General features: G+C 36.8%; 1 protein-coding gene across 3 annotated transcripts in view; it reads right to left on the bottom strand.

The window, feature by feature from the left end:
* Window positions 1–20,005, bottom strand: part of LOC113240339 (lon protease homolog, mitochondrial) — a 36,941-nt gene that overhangs the window by 2,593 nt on the left and 14,343 nt on the right. For 2 of the 3 annotated variants that reach the window (XM_026477613.1, XM_026477615.1), the window contains exons 8-15: window positions 18,978–19,207; window positions 16,209–16,401; window positions 14,028–14,215; window positions 12,651–12,826; window positions 10,112–10,277; window positions 5,933–6,119; window positions 4,842–5,031; window positions 2,016–2,159 (exon numbers count right to left, since the gene is read on the bottom strand). In XM_026477613.1, coding sequence (XP_026333398.1) covers window positions 2,016–2,159; window positions 4,842–5,031; window positions 5,933–6,119; window positions 10,112–10,277; window positions 12,651–12,826; window positions 14,028–14,215; window positions 16,209–16,401; window positions 18,978–19,207 — 1,474 coding nt within the window. The remainder of the gene's footprint in view (window positions 1–2,015; window positions 2,160–4,841; window positions 5,032–5,932; window positions 6,120–10,111; window positions 10,278–12,650; window positions 12,827–14,027; window positions 14,216–16,208; window positions 16,402–18,977; window positions 19,208–20,005) is intronic. The other variant, XM_026477614.1, reaches the window with a different exon arrangement.

A 20,005-nucleotide genomic window follows, 5' to 3' on the forward strand; every position in this document is an offset into this window, starting at 1 on the left:
ATCCTGACTTGAGCATTGAGTAGAGTTCTAGAATATGACCCTAAGGGTTGTATTCCAGGACTGTACTCAATGCTTCAAATAAGATTAATTGTCGTTTGATAATTATGTCCAATCAAGATTATAGGAGTGTTACTTTAGTAGTTTAATGTAAGATTAGTTCACAAGTATGTGCGTGCGACGTCACCGGTTTTGATACTAACGCCATTTCCACTACATGGAATTAATGGGAATAATTATAACGTTAGAGTGGTTACACACGGCGACTTTAGTTTCGTTTCGTTCGTGAAACTATACATATATACACTTGCGATTTATAGGCGATTGCATCGATGCACTCGCCTGTAAATCTCAAGTGAAGCGATGCAATTGCGGGTTTGTATCGATGCAGTCGCGGGCTTGCATCGCGTTTGCATCGATGCAGTCCCGCGCTTGCGTCGCTGCTTGAAATCGCCGTGTATAATCGCTCTTAATGTTTCCACATGGAACTACTGGGATTCAACGTCTCCACTAATTTGTTGTTCCGTTGTTGTTACGCAATTATCAAACACGTCTGTTTTTAATTACATAACTAAATTCTTTACAATTTTTGTGAGATTTTGTGTAAATTTATATAAAATGTATTAAACATATTATATTATATTATATATACTGTAGTTGGCTTGATTGTACAATATTTACAAGAAAATATTCGTACTGTTATCTAAATAGACGCCGCAAGTGTACCTACTTTGTGTGTCTAACAACGTAAACTATAAACGCTTAGTTGCCGCTGCTACAATGTAGTTAAATATCAGTCGAAAACGCGAAAAATGCGAATTATGGCATTAGGAACTACAAAAACACCACAGCTGTGAGAAGATACATAATCAGGGACGTTTCCTTCCACTGTTATGTAATTTTGTAATCAGAATATGCATAATTTATTTTAAAATCAATTATTTTCATTTTGAATGAATTTTGAGAAAACAAATATACAATCGGGTGTATGCCGCGTGATTCATAATACATTGCAGCTTTTACTTGGTGCGGTACACTTATGGTCCTTCTTTAATAGGTCATGAATATCGAACAAGCGATACTTTTGTATAAATCATTCAGTTTCATGGTACGGCCGCTTTGTCATGGATTTGGTCAAGTCAAGAATCAAGTTCTCGATTCTGATCGATCTAGGAAACAAAGTTACAAAAATATTCTATAAAGTTTGTTGTTGTTCTTTTTTAGTTTTCCGGAGCAACTTTTTTTTCAAAAGACATATTAAAGGACTTAACTATCTTATTCTGGTATTATTTTACTATATTAATATTTCACGACTTCTTATAATCGATAAATACGTGAAAAATTATTATTCTAAATAAGTACGTGGTGCGACCGCGTCTTCGATTTAATCAATCGCTTTAGTGCCGAAGGAAATTTCCCATCACTAAATAGTGCTTGTGACGTAACCGGAAATGTGGCACGCTTGGTTTTCACATGGGTAGTTGCGGTGTCTATTTAGATTTATATCTGTGATATAAGAATTTATAAAGTAAAATATAACAGTAATGTACTTTGAAAACTGCGTCCTTTTTTAATTAACTACCTAGTACACTAAAAACTACTAATTCTAAGTAAAATCTAAGCAACAGATATTCAACTTTAAAACTTAAAGCTACAGTTCAAAATTCGACCAAAAACATACTTATATACAAGTATAGCATAAGGAAGATTTTTTCATCTAGTTACTCCGTTCTGGGTCATTTTATTTTTTAATATAAATTTCTACTATTATATGTGAATTTGTGACCAAGCGTGTCCTAATTTACATCATCAACCAATCAGATCGCACCGTCTGGTAACCTCATTGGGTAGAATTTTGAATTTGTTATTTTATTTCTTCGATTCATAAAATAAAATTAATCAAAGCAGTATGGACGAGGAAAGTCGTCGCGCTTTTCTCCAGAGCGTAACTAGATAAAAAAAACTAACTCAGACCTTTAGCTAGGCTAAAATGAAATCTACGAAGACAAAAACTAGACCTGTTCCAAGGCAACCTTAAAGACGTCTTCATACTCCGCAACAAAATGGACGTCGATGTCTTCGCGTATAAAGGAGGGCAGGTCGTCAAAATCGCGACGGTTCTCTTCTGGAAGAATTACTACCTTGACGCCCACTCGTTTTGCCTGGAAAATAAGAAAGAATGCAAGCTACATTGTTAGTTAATTTAGGCGCCATCTATATTTCGTTTTTCTAGTATAAACAGAAGGAAATTTCTGGTCTTTTTAACCGACTTGAAAAAAGAGGGGGTTCTCAATTCAACTGTGGTTTTTTTATAACTCCTGTAAGTAATTAATTTGTGAACGGATTTTGATGGTACTTTTTTGTTTTAAAAGAGGGTACCTCAGTATTGGTCTCATTTAAATTTGAAGAAAATATTCCACCTCTAAGGGTGGCAAAGTAGGGGGATGAATCCGGTTTCGCGCACTTTCCGGTAATAGATTTCAATAAAACTTGGCAAATTTATGTAATTCCACGAACTTTTGAGACCGGCTTTTGAGAACTTTTGAGCACTCTGTACTGAAATTCTATCAGGTACCATTTCATACAATTATTTTGTAAACAAAGCATTTAAATAAATACCGTGAAACAAAATTCTCAAACGTATTATACCACCTTTATGTAATTATTACGTGTTTTTTTACTCGTAGTACGCCATGTTAAAAAATTGCAATAGCAGTCGAGTAGGCCTTACCAACTGTCCCCACTGTCGGGGACAAGTGGATTTCCATTCTTCGAGATAAGGTCGAACTTGAACGACCGCATTAATTTTAAATAAAACTGTATGACAGACGCTACGTCTTTCTCCGCATTTAGTTAAAAACATTATAATGTCAAACATTCTACACGATAAAAAAGTACAAGCAAAAGTATGACCAATAAATAAGAAAAACAACTTTTAATCTAATAGTATCTCGATGGCCACTCACGATCAAGCTACTACTCTTACTTTTTGCAGAATATTAAAAGTACTAAATCCTGACATCAATACAACTAACAATCGGTCTTTTTGAAGCGGAGTAAAATGACATTTGTAGGGTCACCAGTTTTCACAAAATTTAAAATAGTCATGTAGTTGTTGTCGACAGTTTTATCGATAGAATGTGAAAGAAGATAAAATTTTACCAAAAATAAATAAATAAATAAATAACGTACACACTCAACATAGCCCCGCACTAGGGAAACCCTGTTTCGCGGGTGCCATGGACACACACATAGACAACCACAAATTACACCCAAACTCACGAGAGAAATAATTGTAGGCCATACAAATATTTCTCCCGGCCCGGGAATCGAACCTGGGACCTCTTCGTGGCAGTCCGGCATGGTAACCGTTCGGCCACGGAGGCAGTTAATGACTGAATTGTGAATGTCATGACGTTATATTGACTACTAATTGTGTTATAATGTATATGTTCCAGCAAACTTTTAAGTCCAAACTGTGGAAAATGTTTTTAACTGCTCAAAAGAAGGATGCTGAATCACCCCAGGGTCATCGAAATATCGACGCCGGAAAGCGATCTTGTCGTATCTCGAAAAATAGGACTTTACACCGGGGCCGAAACACTATTTAAAAAAATAATTTCTCTTTAATTTGAATTAGTAGAAAGTCAATTTTAAAGTAGGATGTATCTAACCATACTTTAAAATGACTGTCTGACTGAATGACTTTCTACTAATTCAAATTAAAGAGAAATCATTTTTTTAAATAGTTTTTCGGCCCCGGTGTAGTCCTATTTTTCGAAATACGACAAGATCGCTTTCCTGCGGCGATATGTAGTAAATATTAGACATGTTTTGTAACTGTTGTGCTTTTGATTGTATTTTTGTTCTCCTTCAAACATTTTTTTTTCGTTCTTTTTTTATTCCGCTTTTTACCATTTAAGGAAATTTTATCTTTTGTTTTGAAATTAACAATCGGTAACGGTTTTTATTGTGTAAATTATTATTACTATTTTGCTTTTTTTCTACTTTCGCGCTCCTCATAAATAGCTTAATTAATGGTCTGTGCGAATTTTGTTTCATAAATTATCTGTTACACAAACGCGTAAACGTGAGACCGTAGCTCCTGCCAGAGAGGTTCTGGCTGAAAATATATATAGTGAACTCAGAATTCCTCGCCACACATTAAAAAAAACATATATATAGTTTTGTGTTTGTGTATTAGAATACTATTAGTATATTAGACTAGTATAGTATTAGCACGGTATTTATTTAAATGCTAACTATAGTGTATGAGTACTATTTGTATATTAGATTTTTCATTTGTATGTTTTATGTTATTTTTGTGTGTGTGGCAAATAAATGGAATTTGAATTTGAATTGGGATATTTTACTTTATTACCATCTTTAGTCTTATTTTGACAGTTGACCACCTAGTGCCAAAATAATTTTTTATTCATATACATTTTAACAAGAATAAGCGGATTTGATTATCTAAATTGAATTAAAATAAAAAATTATAAAAAACGTCTCCTCGTTGTATTTTTCATAGACTGTTCGTGTTCGTGTTTGTGTTCTACAGTGTAAGTATGTATAAACTTACAAAAATTTACATTTTAAATCAGCCTGTGCCCAGTAATTGGACGAATGATAGGCCGATTTGACTATTTTTTTGGTATTTATTCCATAAGCGTGAACAAAATTCAGTCGATAGTCGATAGAATATTTATCGACTGCAATCACTAGCTTCTTGCAAGCGGGGAACACTTTAGCGCAATGAACTGTCATTTTACCCCGTCTCCAAAAAAGACACACTATAGTTAGACTTGGGGTCCTGTTGACAAATGTGGGATTAGGATACTTACTGCAATGATCTTCTCCTTGATTCCGCCGACGGGCAGGATGCGGCCCGTGAGGGAGATCTCCCCGGTCATGGCCAGGTCGGATCGCACAGGTCGGCGCAGCGCCAGTGACAGCAGCGCCGTGGTGATGGTGCAGCCGGCAGACGGGCCGTCCTTAGGCGTGGCGCCCTCCGGCACGTGCAGGTGCACGTGGCTATGGAGGATACGACTTACTTACTTACAGGTCATTCCTTAGCTGTGCCACAGTATTGACAAGTCTTTGGATAACGGGGACGGGGATGCAGAAGCTCTTACAATTAAAACGCTCGTTTGTTATAACCACAAAACAATTAATAGAGTATAAGTGCTTAGTTTGCGTTACACGCGGGCCAACAGTTCGCGAAGTGCCACATACTTAAGCTCCGTCAATTATCTCGCGCAAAGTCTCGAAAAACGTAGAAAATACCTTATTTTGTTACTTCGGAGTGCAAAAATTACAATCGTACTTGTAATATTGTCTGTGGTGGTGTGTCATACATATCATATTCAATTTTCTGTTTATCGTAATACAAAAATATTGTTACTAGAAACGAAAATATAAACTTTATAACAATGCAATATGGTCGCTTCTTTTTTAAAGAACTAAGTGAACACCTTGAGTTTCATCGTCGTTCAGCTTTTAACTGCTAGATTTGCACATTGATTGAAATTTCAATTTAAAATCAAAACGTCGTAACTTGTAATAACAGATGGCGCACTTAACACGGTAAGTTTAAATTATATTAACAGACCAGATTTTTTTATTTATTTTTAATTTAGGAACATATTATGAATGTGTGAATTTTGGCAACAGCGGTTCTGATAGTAATCGAGGGTCAAGGCACTTCCATTGTTTTGTTTCTTCCGTGGCTGTATGAAAATTTTCTTTAGTCTGTTTACATAGCTCTTTGTCAGAAGATATATTTAAAAGTTTAGAGTAGCGGACATATAAAGTTGCACCCTCCATAAAATTACTCTGTGAGTTCTTTTTTGAAAGTAATACAAACATTTCCGAGCATGTTTGAGAAAAATTCTATAAAAATATCAGTGTTCTTTGCAACAATTACAGAACTTACCTGGTATTCAAAAAAGTGTTCTCTGGATAGTAAACGGCCATGTAATTCCTCGCGACCGTCATGGCGATGCGGGCTGACTCCTTCATGACGTCGCCCAGGTGGCCCGTCAGCTCCAAGGAGCCGAAGGGAGACTTCTCGTCTTGGTGCGTATTTCGGAGGGCCGTCTCGATGTACAGGGTGCTGCCACCTGTGAATAAACGACTTTCTGTGTAGGCCATAGCCTATATTTATTTCTCCCGTGAGTTTGTGTGTAATTTGTGGTTGTCTATGTGTGTGTCCATGGCACCCGCGATACATTATTTCGTTTGTGCGTGATGAGTGTACGCGCGTGTGCGCGTTATATATGACGAAATTATATGAATTGTTAAGAGACGAAGTATAATATACTATTAGGGAAATTTTTTTAATTAATAATTTTGAAATAAATTTAAGTACCAGTGAAACAGAGGCGAAATAAGTTCCAACCATCCCTGGTAACTCATCATGCAAATGGGCCTTATAGGGACGTTTTCAGATAACCTCCAAAAATGTGTCCCTTTCAATAACTTTTATGTTATTACATGAATGCTAAGCATTATTTATTTATTATGATTGCTTGCTTACATAATGTGTGTTACACATAAAAAGAATACTTTACTACGTCACAGTAATAAATAAAAATTAAAAAAGTGGGCCATTTCTCTATCATGGGAGCCGGTTCCACGCCGCCCTAATTTTAAGAAAAGAAGAAAAGAAATTAAACACTCGTGGAAAACGCAATATTTCCCATCGAGGATAAACTCTTATAACTTACACGTCGAATACGTACCGTAACTTTCCAGTTTATTATAAATAAACATGTTTTCTTGGGAATACAATATGTGTTTCAATTTTTCTTATCATTAGTGTCAATTCAACTAAAAGCCTCCTAATAACAAAAGTTCGTACCGCATCACCTTCACCCTTCGCACACGTGAGAAGGGGCTCCTGTCGGATTGAAGTGTACACAGTGAAGTAACCTGTGCATCTCCGTTTTAGCAAAAAATCGACTTAAATACCAATTTCAGCGCTAGTGACTAAATCGTTCTCATTCATGTAAAGCAATCTAACTAAATAAGTATTAAGTAATAGTTTTATAAACTTTACTGTACATCAATTAGACAAAGGGAACTTTAAAATCCATGCATTTTTCTAACGGTCCAGCATATTTTACACAGTTGACAATTAAAAATATATCCAGATATCATTATTGTCGCTCTCATTCTTGTCTACTTTTAAGTCAAATAGTTACTTTAAGCCAAACATTTACCTGAAATATAACAATTAGATAGTGATAGAGGTGGTGACGATGATTTTCGTGGTGATGATGGCGATGATGATTGTAGTGATGATAACGATAATTGTGATGATGATATGAATGGTAATGATGCTGATGATAATGGTGATCATGATGATAATGTTGATGGTGGTGATGATGATATATTGATGTACAACAAAGTTTACATGACATTAATAAAATACTTATTTAGATTTATTTATTCATTACATATAGATAGATAGATGGTCTTACACGGATGAGAAGGATTTTGATACAAGAACTTATATTACTGTAAGACTATTACAATAAGACTCTACCACCTCTGTCAACCGTGACTCAGTCATACGCGATTTAAATCCGGAAAAAAGTTTCATTTCCTAAATTATACTAAAATATTTGTTAAATGTTTTTTTGGAAACGATAAAATGTGTGTTGTAATACTAATTTCTCATTACTGTGCCGTCTTTCTCATTTGTGTTTATGAGAAAATCATTCGTGTTACTGCAATCTCATTCGTGTGACCTAAAATATTGTTTATTGTTGTATTTAACTTAAATATTTCTGTGATTTTATAATTATTGCTTGAAATTATTTGTACGTTTAAGACCTTAAAACCAAAAGAAAAAAGGGTCTTACAAAAATCACTCAAAAAGTGCCATTGAAATTCGGAAAGTGAAATTCACCCTATATCACTTTTAAACATATATAATAACTGTCTCCGTGGCTGAACGGTTACCATGCCGGACTGCCATGCGAAGGTCCTGGGTTCGATTCCCAGGCCGGTAGAAATATGTATATGGCCTACATTTATTTCTCTCGTGGGTTTGGGTGTAATTTGTGGTTGTCTATGTGTGTGTCCATGGCACTCGCGACATAGGGTTTCCCTAGTGCGGGGCTATGTTAAGTGTGTGCGTTATTATTATTATTATTATAAATATCAACTCTAGTTTGCACTGAACTAACACAGCATAAAACTAAAATAGTTCAGCGCCAACAACTGACCTGTGTACGTCGTCGTATATTCCAAAAATATTCTGTATTTATTGTAATAAAGATAATATCTCTAACAATGGGGGGCTGTTCCATTCGATGATGTGGGGAAAAACAGCACAACATCTAATTACAAAATAAAAGGAATCACATTTCATCGGTAATTAAATAAGTAATTTGTCAATTTTCGTACATTATAGCAAATCTCAAGTAAACTGGTCGCTTTGAAGTGAAACAATTGACGACACCCGTCAATTGTTTCGAACTCGGGCTGGCCAATCGAAGCGCAGTTGTCACCGTAATGATTTGGCAGAATAGTTTTCAAACAATTAAATGACATTTCGTCTCTATTTCTCGTTACATACTCGATGCCATGAGACGATCAACTTTTTGCATTATTGTTAAATTTTGTGGTGAAACATGTTTGTACTTACTAATAGGGGTTAAAGTATGAAATTGCCGATTTGTACTGAAAATCTAAATTGTTTATTTTTTAAATTTTTAACAAATTTATTTAATCAAAATAGTTGCCATTATTATCTATACATTGCTGCCATCTAATGGGAAGGTTATTAATGCCTTTGCGATAGAACTCCGACGATCTAGACTGCACAAACTGTGAAAGCATTTTGTACTGCCTCCTGGGAAGAAAACTTCTTGTCACGTAGATAATTGTCCAAATCACGAAAAAAATGGTAGTCCGTTGGAGCAAGGTCTGGTGAATACGGAGGATGACGAATGGTTTCTAACTGCAGTTCCTGAAGGGTCAAAATGGTTTCTCGTGCTGTGTGAGGTCTCGCGTTGTCGTGGAGCAATAATGGTGAAGATCGATTCATGAGTCGGGGCTGTTTTACTGCTAGTTTTGTCAACATGGTTCGGAGTTCGGCACAATAGACATCTGCCGTTATTGCTTGACCAGATCGGAGAAAACTATAGTGAATAACACCATGCTGAGACCACCAAACAGTTACCATTACCTTTTTATTGGTAAGTTTTGCTTTAGGACACTGTTGTGGCATTTGACCTGGGGTCAGACATTGCATTTTTCTTTTCCGGTTATCATAAAGAATCCACTTTTCATCACATGTTACAATTCGATCCAATATTCCTTCATTTCTGTACCGGTTCAACAAGGCAACACAAGTTTCAACACGCATTTCTTTCTGCAGATCAGTCAAATCATGAGGCACCCATTTTTCGTATTTTTTTATTTTATTGATTTGACGCAAGTGAGTCAATATTGTGGGTAAGGTAACGTTAAACCATGCCGCTAATTCCTGGGTAGTTTGACTAGGATCGGCTTCCACTATCTCTCTTAATTCATCGTTATTCACCTGTGTGGGCGGTCTTCCTCGTGGCTCGTTCTTTAAGTCGAAATTTCCATCACGAAAGCGTTTAAACCAAAATCGCACGGTGCGTTCATTAGTAGACCCCTCTCCAAACGCAGCATTGATATTGCGGGCTGTTTCTGCCGCGTTAGTTCCGCGTCGGAACTCGTACTCAAAAATCACTCGAATTTTCGCAGTATCCATCTTTCTTGTCTAAATTGAATAACAAAAACAATTGAAAGTCGATATTCAAATGTTTCAAATTTAAAAAAAAAAAATCACAGAAACCATTTGAAAAAAGTTTCATTCGAAAACCTCAAACCATGAAGATTCTATGAAAATTCAAAGAATCTATTGCAATAAAACGGCAATTTCATACTTTAACCCCTAATATACTACTTCGTTGTCTTGACCACCATGTTTGTAGCAAATAAATGATTTGATTTCAATATTGTAGAAGAAAGTAGAATGTGGGTTACACAAGTATTGCGCTGATAACCTCAATTAAAAGTGTGATTTTAGTGGATTCATTATTTTGTAAATTAATATTAAAAAATAACTTACCCATCGCAGTCCAGGCTAGGCCCATAACTACACCTGGCGGCGTGATTTCGTACATTCGATCGTGCTTGAACGTCGGTTTGCCAACCAGGTCGGATAAGTTCGAATCCGTCACAACCAACTTGTCTGTTTCTTTTTTTACTATCTTGAACGCGACTTTGCGGGCGATCTGTCAAAATAATAATAGTGTGGTCGTGACTTTTGATGTCATATAATGATTGAAAACCTAAATGAAAAGTGAAACCAAAAAACTGTGGTTAATAAAATTGACTGCCCCATCCAGGCCCACTGGATGAAACTTCATGTGGCGGTTTAGTTTAAGTTTACATGAGTATGTTAAATTAATTTCTATTTTATAATTTTCAATTTTATAATTTCAATTTTGTAATTTTCAATTTTGTAATTTTCAATTCTATAATTTTAAATTTTTTTATTTTCAATTTTGTTATTTTCAATTTTATAATTTTATATTTAATGTTGTATTCGTGGTTTATATTTTGGATTTGAATTGTATAATTATTATGTTTTTCATTTTTTATTTGTTTCACATTATCTTATTTTATTGTAATTTTAGCATTTGAATAGCATATTAGGAATACTAACCTTATTCCTAAGTTCTTTACTAACAAATTATTATTATTATTATTATTAAATGAATAAAAGTAAATCGACCTCTCCTATGTAAAGTATCGTATGTCGAAATGGCCAAGTTTACAGGGGAGCCTTTTAAAGTTCTGAATTCACTAAAATAAGTACAACACGTGACTTTAGCATTTCTCAGTTTTAAGCAAAGCTTGTTACTCACATAGAGTATTATAAAATCCTAGACATCGGTTAGATGATCACTCTATTATTATTATATGAGTAACGAGTTGCCGAATGAGACGGAGAACTTTAAAACGCTCCCTTGTAAACTTGGCAATTTCGACATACGATACTTTAAGTAGGAGGGGTCGAAAAGAAGAATAGGCTGTAAGCTCACGCCGTTAAAACTCTACACAAAAAAGTGTAGTTGTGTTGATTTTCATATTTGCGTCGCTTATTGTAAAAGTAGTGTAACTCCGTCTTTTTAAAATACATATTTTTTTTGTTTAATGGTATATCTTTCAACGTAAAAGTGAAGTAAATTCAGTAAACGCTTAAATCCCATAGATGGCGTTACTTGTTTGTTCATTAGCCTGCCTCCGTGGCTGAACGAATAGTATGGCCTTCACGTATTTCTCTAATGAGTTTGAGTGTAATTTGTGGTTGTCTATGTCCAAGGCACCTGCGATACAGGGTTTCCCTAGGGCGGGACTATGAGTGTGTGCGTTATTATTACTATTACATATGGATCTAAAACTGCTAAATATTCATTATAAAAGTGAATAAGTGACAAAATTTAATTACAAGGAGATAAATTCACTGTTACAATGAACGACACATAAAATCACTATAGAGGCACCAAGTATATAGCTGTGGTCTGCGCAATATTTCTCGTAACCATTATAATTCCCACTACTGGACACAGGTCCTCTGAGGAGAGAACTTAGTCCGTTCTCCGCCACGTCAGCCCAATATCGGTAAAGTAGTTCAACTTCCGAGAATGTTTTTTTATGATATAATAAATACACAGATCGAACACACTGAAAAATTTTCGTCGACCCGGTGGGACTTGAATCCACGTGGGTGCTACACCGTAGCATTGCTCTTACCAACTGAGCTACGGGTCCAGTTACCGAGCCGTCGAAATTCCCCTGTATTTTTGTTTTAAAACTTTGTACTGGCGTTCGGCATTCGTCACCGCTAGTGACATCTAGTGAGAGATTTTTTAATAACCTCACCGCAGCCGATACCTTTACAGATATCACAACTGACGCGAATGTCCCTTTTCGATAAAATGTATTTATTGAGATCGATCTCTGTATTCATAATCATAAGAAAACTAGTGGAGTTATTTCACAAAAAATGTCAACAAAAACGTTTTTTTTTTTCAATTTTTTAATCAGTCTTTTCAATCGTAGGGGTAATGCGCCCGTCACCCTGAGACATAAATTAACAAGACCCATTTATGCCTGTAATTTCACAAGCACCCTTACCCTTAAAAACCAGAACGCAGTAATGCTAACATTACTGTTTAGCGGGAGATGTAGATAAGGTGGTAGTACTTCCCTAGACGAACTCTTTCACAAGGAGCTCTACTGCTGCTGGTCTTTTATAACGCAGAAATATCTTACAGCTGAAGGATCGTGTGAGAAAAAAGGTGCAGAGACATGTGCCGTGACCTTCCGAGGTCGGTGTCAGAGCATTGCAATTTATACCTTATCGTCGTAAGTGTTGGTGGTAAGCGACACGCCTGTCCATAGCAGTTGCCATGACACTCAGAGCTTCATAAAGATGCCACTGCACCCGTCACCCAGAGACTTAAGGTGACTCTTCAAAACCGGAATGTAGTAATCTCACACACTTACATTACTGCTTGGCGACAGAAATAGGTAAGGTGGCAGTACTTTCCTGGACGAATGATTTTCGTCATTTTTTTTATTTTAGGACAAAATGTTACCTTCTCGATGTGCTTTTGCAGGTTCCGGACGCCACTCTCTCTGCAGTACGATTTGATCAGTGCGTGGAGGCTGTCTGAGGTCAGATCTAGTTGTTCCTCGCTCAGACCACAGTTTTTACGCGCTGTGGGCAGAAGGTACTGTTGCGCTATTGCCAGTTTCTCTTCGGCTACGTAGCCTGTTTGAAAGAGAAAATAAATATATATATAAATATTAGACAACATCACATATGTACATTACTCTGATCCTAAAGTAAGTAATTAAGCATTTGTGTTATGGAAATCGGAAACAACGACGGTACCACAAACACCCAGATCCTCAGATAACATAGAAAAGTTATAGTCTGTCTTTTCTGAAAACGGAGTAACATGACATTTGTAGGGTTGTCAGTTTTCATAAAATTTTAAATAGTTAGTAGTTATAATTCGATTCGAAACGACGTCTTCTAGCTTACCGTGCCAGACGCTATACCAACTAAACCACGGAACGAACCAGCGGACCTTACGAATTTTTCTATGTGCTTGCGTCGTGCCATTGTATTTGGCTTTTCAACGACTTTTTAGTCGTAGCGCCATCTATGAGAAATCTATGAAAGATTTATCACTTAGTTAGTACCTTTACAGCTACCAGTCCTGGCGAGAGATGTCGCTATTCGCTGTATTTTAAATTTTTATTGAATAGATAGTCAATTATTTTTTTGTGAAATTACTCCACTAGTTTGTTATAATTATTAATACAAAGATCGAACACTCAGAAAAAATTCCTTCGATCCGGCCGGATTCGAACCGACGTCTTCTAGCTTACCGTGGCAGACGCTATACCGACTAAGCCACCTAGTTAGTAGTTGTCGATAGTTTTATCGATAGATTGTGAAAGAAGATAAAATTTTGCCAAAGATGATTGAACTTTGAATGTACGACGTTCTATCGGTCCATTTGCCTGATAAGTTGCCAGGGATGGGTGGCCCTTATATCGTTCCTATTTCTGGTTATATACTCGATGTTACCAACTGAATTGTTGCCTTCTTTATTCTTATTTTAATAGTTGGCGTACTCTGCCATCCGCTAACTAAAATATTTTTTGAGATGTCATAAAAAACCATAATCCAGTTTTAGAATACTGAAATTGTTCAATGGCATTTCAGCTATGCATCGTTAGGGTAAGTTCCGATAAGTTGAACACGTTAACTAATTTTAAATGTTTTTAAAATAGAATTTTTTGCTCTGTCTCTTTCTATTTGAAACAGATATTTGACCATTTGTCACTTAGCCACATTTCAGTTAATGGACGGCAGTACTAATATTAGCACACCTGCACTCACTCTTTGACAATGACATTTCTTTGTTTTTGTGACATAAAGTAGTGCATAATTGACAGACCTGACATGTCAATGAGCTCCATCCGGTCCTTAAGCGGCTCGGGAATGTGTTCGACGACGTTGGCGGTGCAGATGAATAGCACCTTGGAAAGGTCCACGGGCACGTCCAGGTAGTGGTCCAAAAAGTTCGCGTTCTGCTCTGGGTCCAGCAACTCCAGAAGGGCTGATGCTGGGTCGCCATGGACGCCTCTGTTAATAGATGCCGTCAATGGACTTAGTATATGGGTACCTATGTAGTAAATCTATGATGCCATGTTCACTGTTCCAGTGCTGAGAAACTTTTTAGTGTACGAAAAATGTTATTTTCTATCGGCCTGAGAATAAAGATCAGTATTGAAAGTGTTAACCGGAATTTTAATCTTATAGGGACCGAGTTTAAAAAGACGCAGTGTGCGTGCTTTTATAATTGCGTCGATCATTATAAAAGTGGTGTAAGTCCATATTTTAAAACACATTTTTTTAAAAGTAAAGCAACTCCAATAATTGCACTAACATCCCATAGATGGCATTACTAGTTTACTCGGAGAACAAAAATTTGTACTAATTTGCTGAGAGCTCATTATTTCAAAGTTTAATTACAAGGACATAATTCACTTTCACAATGAACGACACATTTTTTAGTTGGTTCATTTCAAAAATTGTCTTAAATTAACAAACAAAACTAAAATTAAAACTGTCCCTTCTCTGTTCGAAGCATGTCTGTGGCGTATATACGCGCAGACGACGCGTGTTTACGGCGCTACGAATTTGTGAACGTGTGTAAAGGTTTATTCTCTGCGACTGCATCGCGTTTCAATCACGTTAACGCGCGTCATTTGCACTTCGTCGGTGCGTATAAAATACGCTGTGTGCATAGGCTCTTAGAGAGCAGAACCAAATAGGTGCCGAGCTTTTTTAACCAGTTTACTCGTTCTTCTTCAACACTATGCAAAATATATATACATGATGAAGGTGTAAAACTACCATAGATCATACAGAGTGTCCCACGGCTATACCACACTGAAGGAAAGTACTTTAAATATTACAGATAGGATATTTTGCTTCATGGAGACATCATTTTTTAACTTAGTTTAACTGCCTCAGTGGCCGAACGGTTACCATGCCGGACTGCCACGCAGAGGTCCCGGGTTCGATTCCTGAGACGGGAGAAATGTTTCTATGGCCTACATTTATTTCTCTCGTGAGTTTGGGTGTAATTTGTGGTTGTCTATGTGTGTGTCCATGGCACCCGCGACACAGGGTTTCCCTAGTGCAGGGTTTCCCTAGTTGTGTTGAGTGTGTACGTTATTATTATTATTATTATTTATTATTATTTTATTTTTTTATTGTTGCCTCATCAGGGAGTCGAACCGACCTGTTAACACGACGAGTAAAAATAAACTAGCTATTCTTGATAGTCGTGTTCACAAAGTCATTTAAGAGGCATTCTATAATAAGATTATGGTTAACATTCAAAATTTGCTATTTACGAGGTTTAAAACTATAGTGAAACAAAAATTTTATACTAAAGGGGTTACCTATCACTAGTCCGAAATGACATTTTCCAGAAAAATAACCTTTGCTCGAATTTTCATAACCTCGAAAGTAATTTTGAGAGGAAAATGTTTTTTCTTTTAACTTAACCGAACCTAATCGTGTCTTTGCGATAAACATCCAACATATCCTGAAAGAACAACGGTTTCGTCATAATTCGGTTTTCGGTGTAATGAAAATTCGAACAAACGTTATTTCGGAACATAAAATTCCGAGTTTGTGATAGGTTACCCTACTGAAGGTTATTTATTATACAGCTTCTGCGTGCTTGGATGACAAGAATCCGTGTTAGTGACTTGGTTAGCTCTTGCAGGTAGTCTCAATCTAAGATGTTTGAAATAAATATTGAAATGTTAAATGTATTCAAATAATTATGCGTACGGCAAAGGAATAGAATGCTCTATCTATATTTCCCGAAAAGTACAATTTGGGGCCATTCAAGACTAGAGTGAATAGGCATTTTTTAGGTAAACGCGTCCCATTGTCGAAAATTTTTAAAAGAGCAACTAATAGAGTTGCTCATTCTTCAACAGTAGAGTTTAATTAACATAACGATTTCAAATGTAATTTACTACCTTTGAAATAAAGGTGATTTGAATTTGAATCTGTATACGTGAACAAAATAAAGCAGAGAAGCGTCCGCACTAACTTGCCAATCTTGTCGACCTCGTCGATGAGCACCAGCGGGTTCTCGGTGCCCGTCTTCTTCAGGCACTGCACCAGCTTGCCGGGCATGGCGCCCACGTAGGTGCGGCGGTGGCCCTTGATCTCCGCCACGTCTGTCATGCCGCCCACCGAGAAGCGGAAGTACTGCCGGTTCAGGGCGCGCGCGATCGAACGGGCTGCAGAAGTAATTTTGTCTTTACTCATTTCCACAATACGATTTTCATCACACGGTCATCATATCATCATAATGTACGGCGCTGAATGTTGCCGTCTCAAAAAGCTGCATAAAAATAGAATACACATCGCGGAAATGAAAATGCTAAGGCGGGCGGCGTTACAAGATTAGACCACGCCAAAAACATCCACATCAGAGGCAGTTTTAGGGATGCCTATTCCGGAAAAGTTGCTAGAGAGCCGACTTAGGTGGTAAGGACATGTTACGACATGCCACGACGTTATGCGACGACCGCCTGATCATAGGACAAGGAAAGTCCTTGGACAGAGTAGCCAGCCCAAGAGACGTGGTAGACCCCGCCTCACGGATATCCCTTATTAATAAAGATCTGCGAGAGCATCAGTTAAGACCACAGACGACTCAGAACAGACCGTCTTGGAAAAGAGTGACCAGAAGGGCCGACCCCAAATAAATAGGAATGAGACCAGGCAAAAGAAGAAGACTTCCTCATAAACAGTATGATTACTTTGTGGCTAACTTGACCATAATGCCCCAAATAAAACCCCCGGGCCTTTTCTGTCTTCCCACTGCAGCCATAGTCGGTAAAGAATTTTTTTAATTTGTTACATAGGTCAGGTTCAAGTTCAAGCATGGAAGTTACTTAAGTTCAAAATTAGAACATTCGCTTAAAATGTTATCCAGCCACATGTTACATAAATATTTATTATTAAAAATTTCTTTTATTTGATTTTAATCATTTATTATTCTGTATAAAAATTTGCAAATTTTTTTTAAATTTATCGCTGTATGCGTCTTTGCTTTTTTCAACATTTTAGTTCGAGTTGTATTATCTATGGAAGAATAAAATACCCACCATTTGCACAATCCATAAATATTGTGATGTGAACCATATTTACTCGTACAAAAATTAAACATTGTATTTATTTCCTCGCAAATGTGATGAAAAACATTGTATGTATCACGGACAAAAAAAAAATACAAAAGTCGAGTTATTAAATAGCTAATAGTTAACAAATATAAAACATTCTAATATAGACCCGTTGATTATTATTATTTCTTTATAATCTTTATTTAACGTCCTTAATACACAATGTACTATTAACGTGCGTTATGTGCCTAAATATTATTGTAACTAGCGGAGGAACAGCGTTAGTAACGCAGCGGTGGAACGTTTGTTTTTTGTTCGCCAAATTCTTACCAGAAATAGGATCGAATGGCATGATATGATGCCTTTTATCGCTGACTGTACCATTTCTCAAAATCTGTGAATGCCAATCGAAATATCTTCAAAATTCATGGACCATCTTCCAGGCTCATTTTTCTTGAATCTATGTTAAAGCATGAACCAATAACTGCAGAGGACTGCTAATGGCGATACAAGACAGCGTAGTTGGGTATTTAGTACGTATTAGTACACCAGATGTCGCGACGACTACCAAATACCTATTTCTTTACATCGACAAGCTGCATGCAGTTAATGCGTGAAATCGTTATCAACTTCATGCAGTCGAGGTCTCGGATAACGACTTCACGTATTAACTGCATGCAGTCGTAACCGACTTCATGCGTGTTACTTCGAGTTAATGCGTGAAGGCGTTATCAATTTCATGCAGCCGAGACCTTGACCAAACATGCAGTCAATCTGTTAGCAGCCTTAGCTAAACTAAAGCTACTCTAATTTCTAGTGATAATAAACAAATTAACTAGATGGCGCTTATTGTACCGATTTTTATGGATAATGTTCTCGGTTCTTTTATCGTTTACGATTAGCGTCATCTACCCATATTAGGAAGCGTTAATTTATAAGTTACTTTGTGACACACAATGCCATCTATTGATAAGCATATTTGTCAAAGTTCTGAAAATTAAAAGTTAGTTCATGATCAATACTTGAATAATATTACAAGGGAAATAAAAAACAAAACAGTACAGAGTAATAAGAAAACCGACCTCAAAAGTCATTCATCCTCTAGTTTGCCCTAGATATGGAATATTTTCTTTCTTATTTCAAATTTAAATGGGACCACATCTCAGGTACCCTCTTTGCAATAAAAAAAAACATCAAAATCGGTTCACAAATGCCGGACAAATCACGTAATATACATACGTCGATTAAAAACCGACTTTTTATATTTCCATTTACTTAATATAAACTACTTCCAGGCAATTGATCAGCGCCATCTAGACATAAGATGGAATTTTTACCTTTTTCAGAGTTACCATCTGTAGAATGGAGATTAGCAGGGCTCTTGAGTCATTGCGACCCCTCCGACGTAAAGTATCGTATGTCGAAATTGCCAAGTTTACAGCGTTTTAAAGTTCTGAATTCACTGAAACGAACATAACACGTGAACTTAGCATTTCTCAGTTTTATTCGGCAAAGCTCATTACTCACATAGAGTATTATAAAATCCTTGATATCGGTTAGATGATCTATGGTGATCACTCTTTCAGTGAATTTAGAACTTTAAAACGCTCCTCTGTAAACTTGGCAATTTCGACATACGATACTTTACGTAGGAGGGGTCGATTGGTTCATTGTTAAAGTAACCATACCTATACTAGTCTTCCCGACGCCCGGCGGTCCATGGAAGCACAGAATCTTGCCCTGCGTGGAGCCCTTCAGTTGTGACACGGCAATGAACTCCAATATCCTCTTCTTGATGTCGTCCATACCGTAATGATCTTCGTCGAGGATCACTTGAGCGTCGTCCAACTTGAGGTTCTCCTCGGATGTCTTCCCCCATGGAAGGGAGGTTAACCAATCCAGATAGCAACGGGTTACACTGGAGAAATTAGCAACGATGAAAGTTCGACTGATGGTAAGCGACACGCATGCCCATAAAAGTGGTTTTACACCAGCGAGACGAGACAAGAATTGAAATCTAGCCAGCCTATTTCCATCTAAAATTGCCATTAAAACTCGCGCTGTGATTGTGGGTAGTGACAATTCAGTGCCGGAGAAATAATCAGTTGAAGAAATCTTTTTTTTTAAATCTCAAATTGTACACACCCCACAACCTTGCGCGAGAAATTGTTTCCATTGCAGACTTTAATATGTAGGCAGCAATGCGGTTCAATATTACATCAAAATAATTTCAATTCTCGCTTCACCCATCCTCGTCAATCCACAGCGTTTCCACCAAAAATGCGATAAGAGAGAATTGAAATTTTGCCATACATGTTTTCGCACTCGTCTCACCTCATCTCGTCTCGCCTCGCCGGTGGAAAAGCACCTTAACAGTGCCACTCAGTGCCTTAAATCAGTAACCCACAGACAACATAAATACTGGTAATAGACTGGTTATAACCAATCAAAATTATGTTATCTTAGTACTAACATAAAATTACGTTTTCAAATGTGTGCGTGTGGCGACACCGGTTTTGACACAAATGTTGCTTGATGACATTTCCATTATTTTCTTTCTTCCGTGCAGTAACCCATGGAAATTCTTTTATCCAAATATTTATATATTATCCAATAACTACATGACTATTAAAAATTTTGTTAAACTGGCAACCCTGCAAATGTCAATTTACTCCGTTTTCAAAAAAGACAGATTATACGTTCGTATGAAGTTCCT

This window comes from Hyposmocoma kahamanoa, unplaced genomic scaffold, assembly GCF_003589595.1.
Source record: "Hyposmocoma kahamanoa isolate Upper Pololo Valley unplaced genomic scaffold, ASM358959v1 134, whole genome shotgun sequence".
Taxonomy (NCBI): domain Eukaryota; kingdom Metazoa; phylum Arthropoda; class Insecta; order Lepidoptera; family Cosmopterigidae; genus Hyposmocoma; species Hyposmocoma kahamanoa.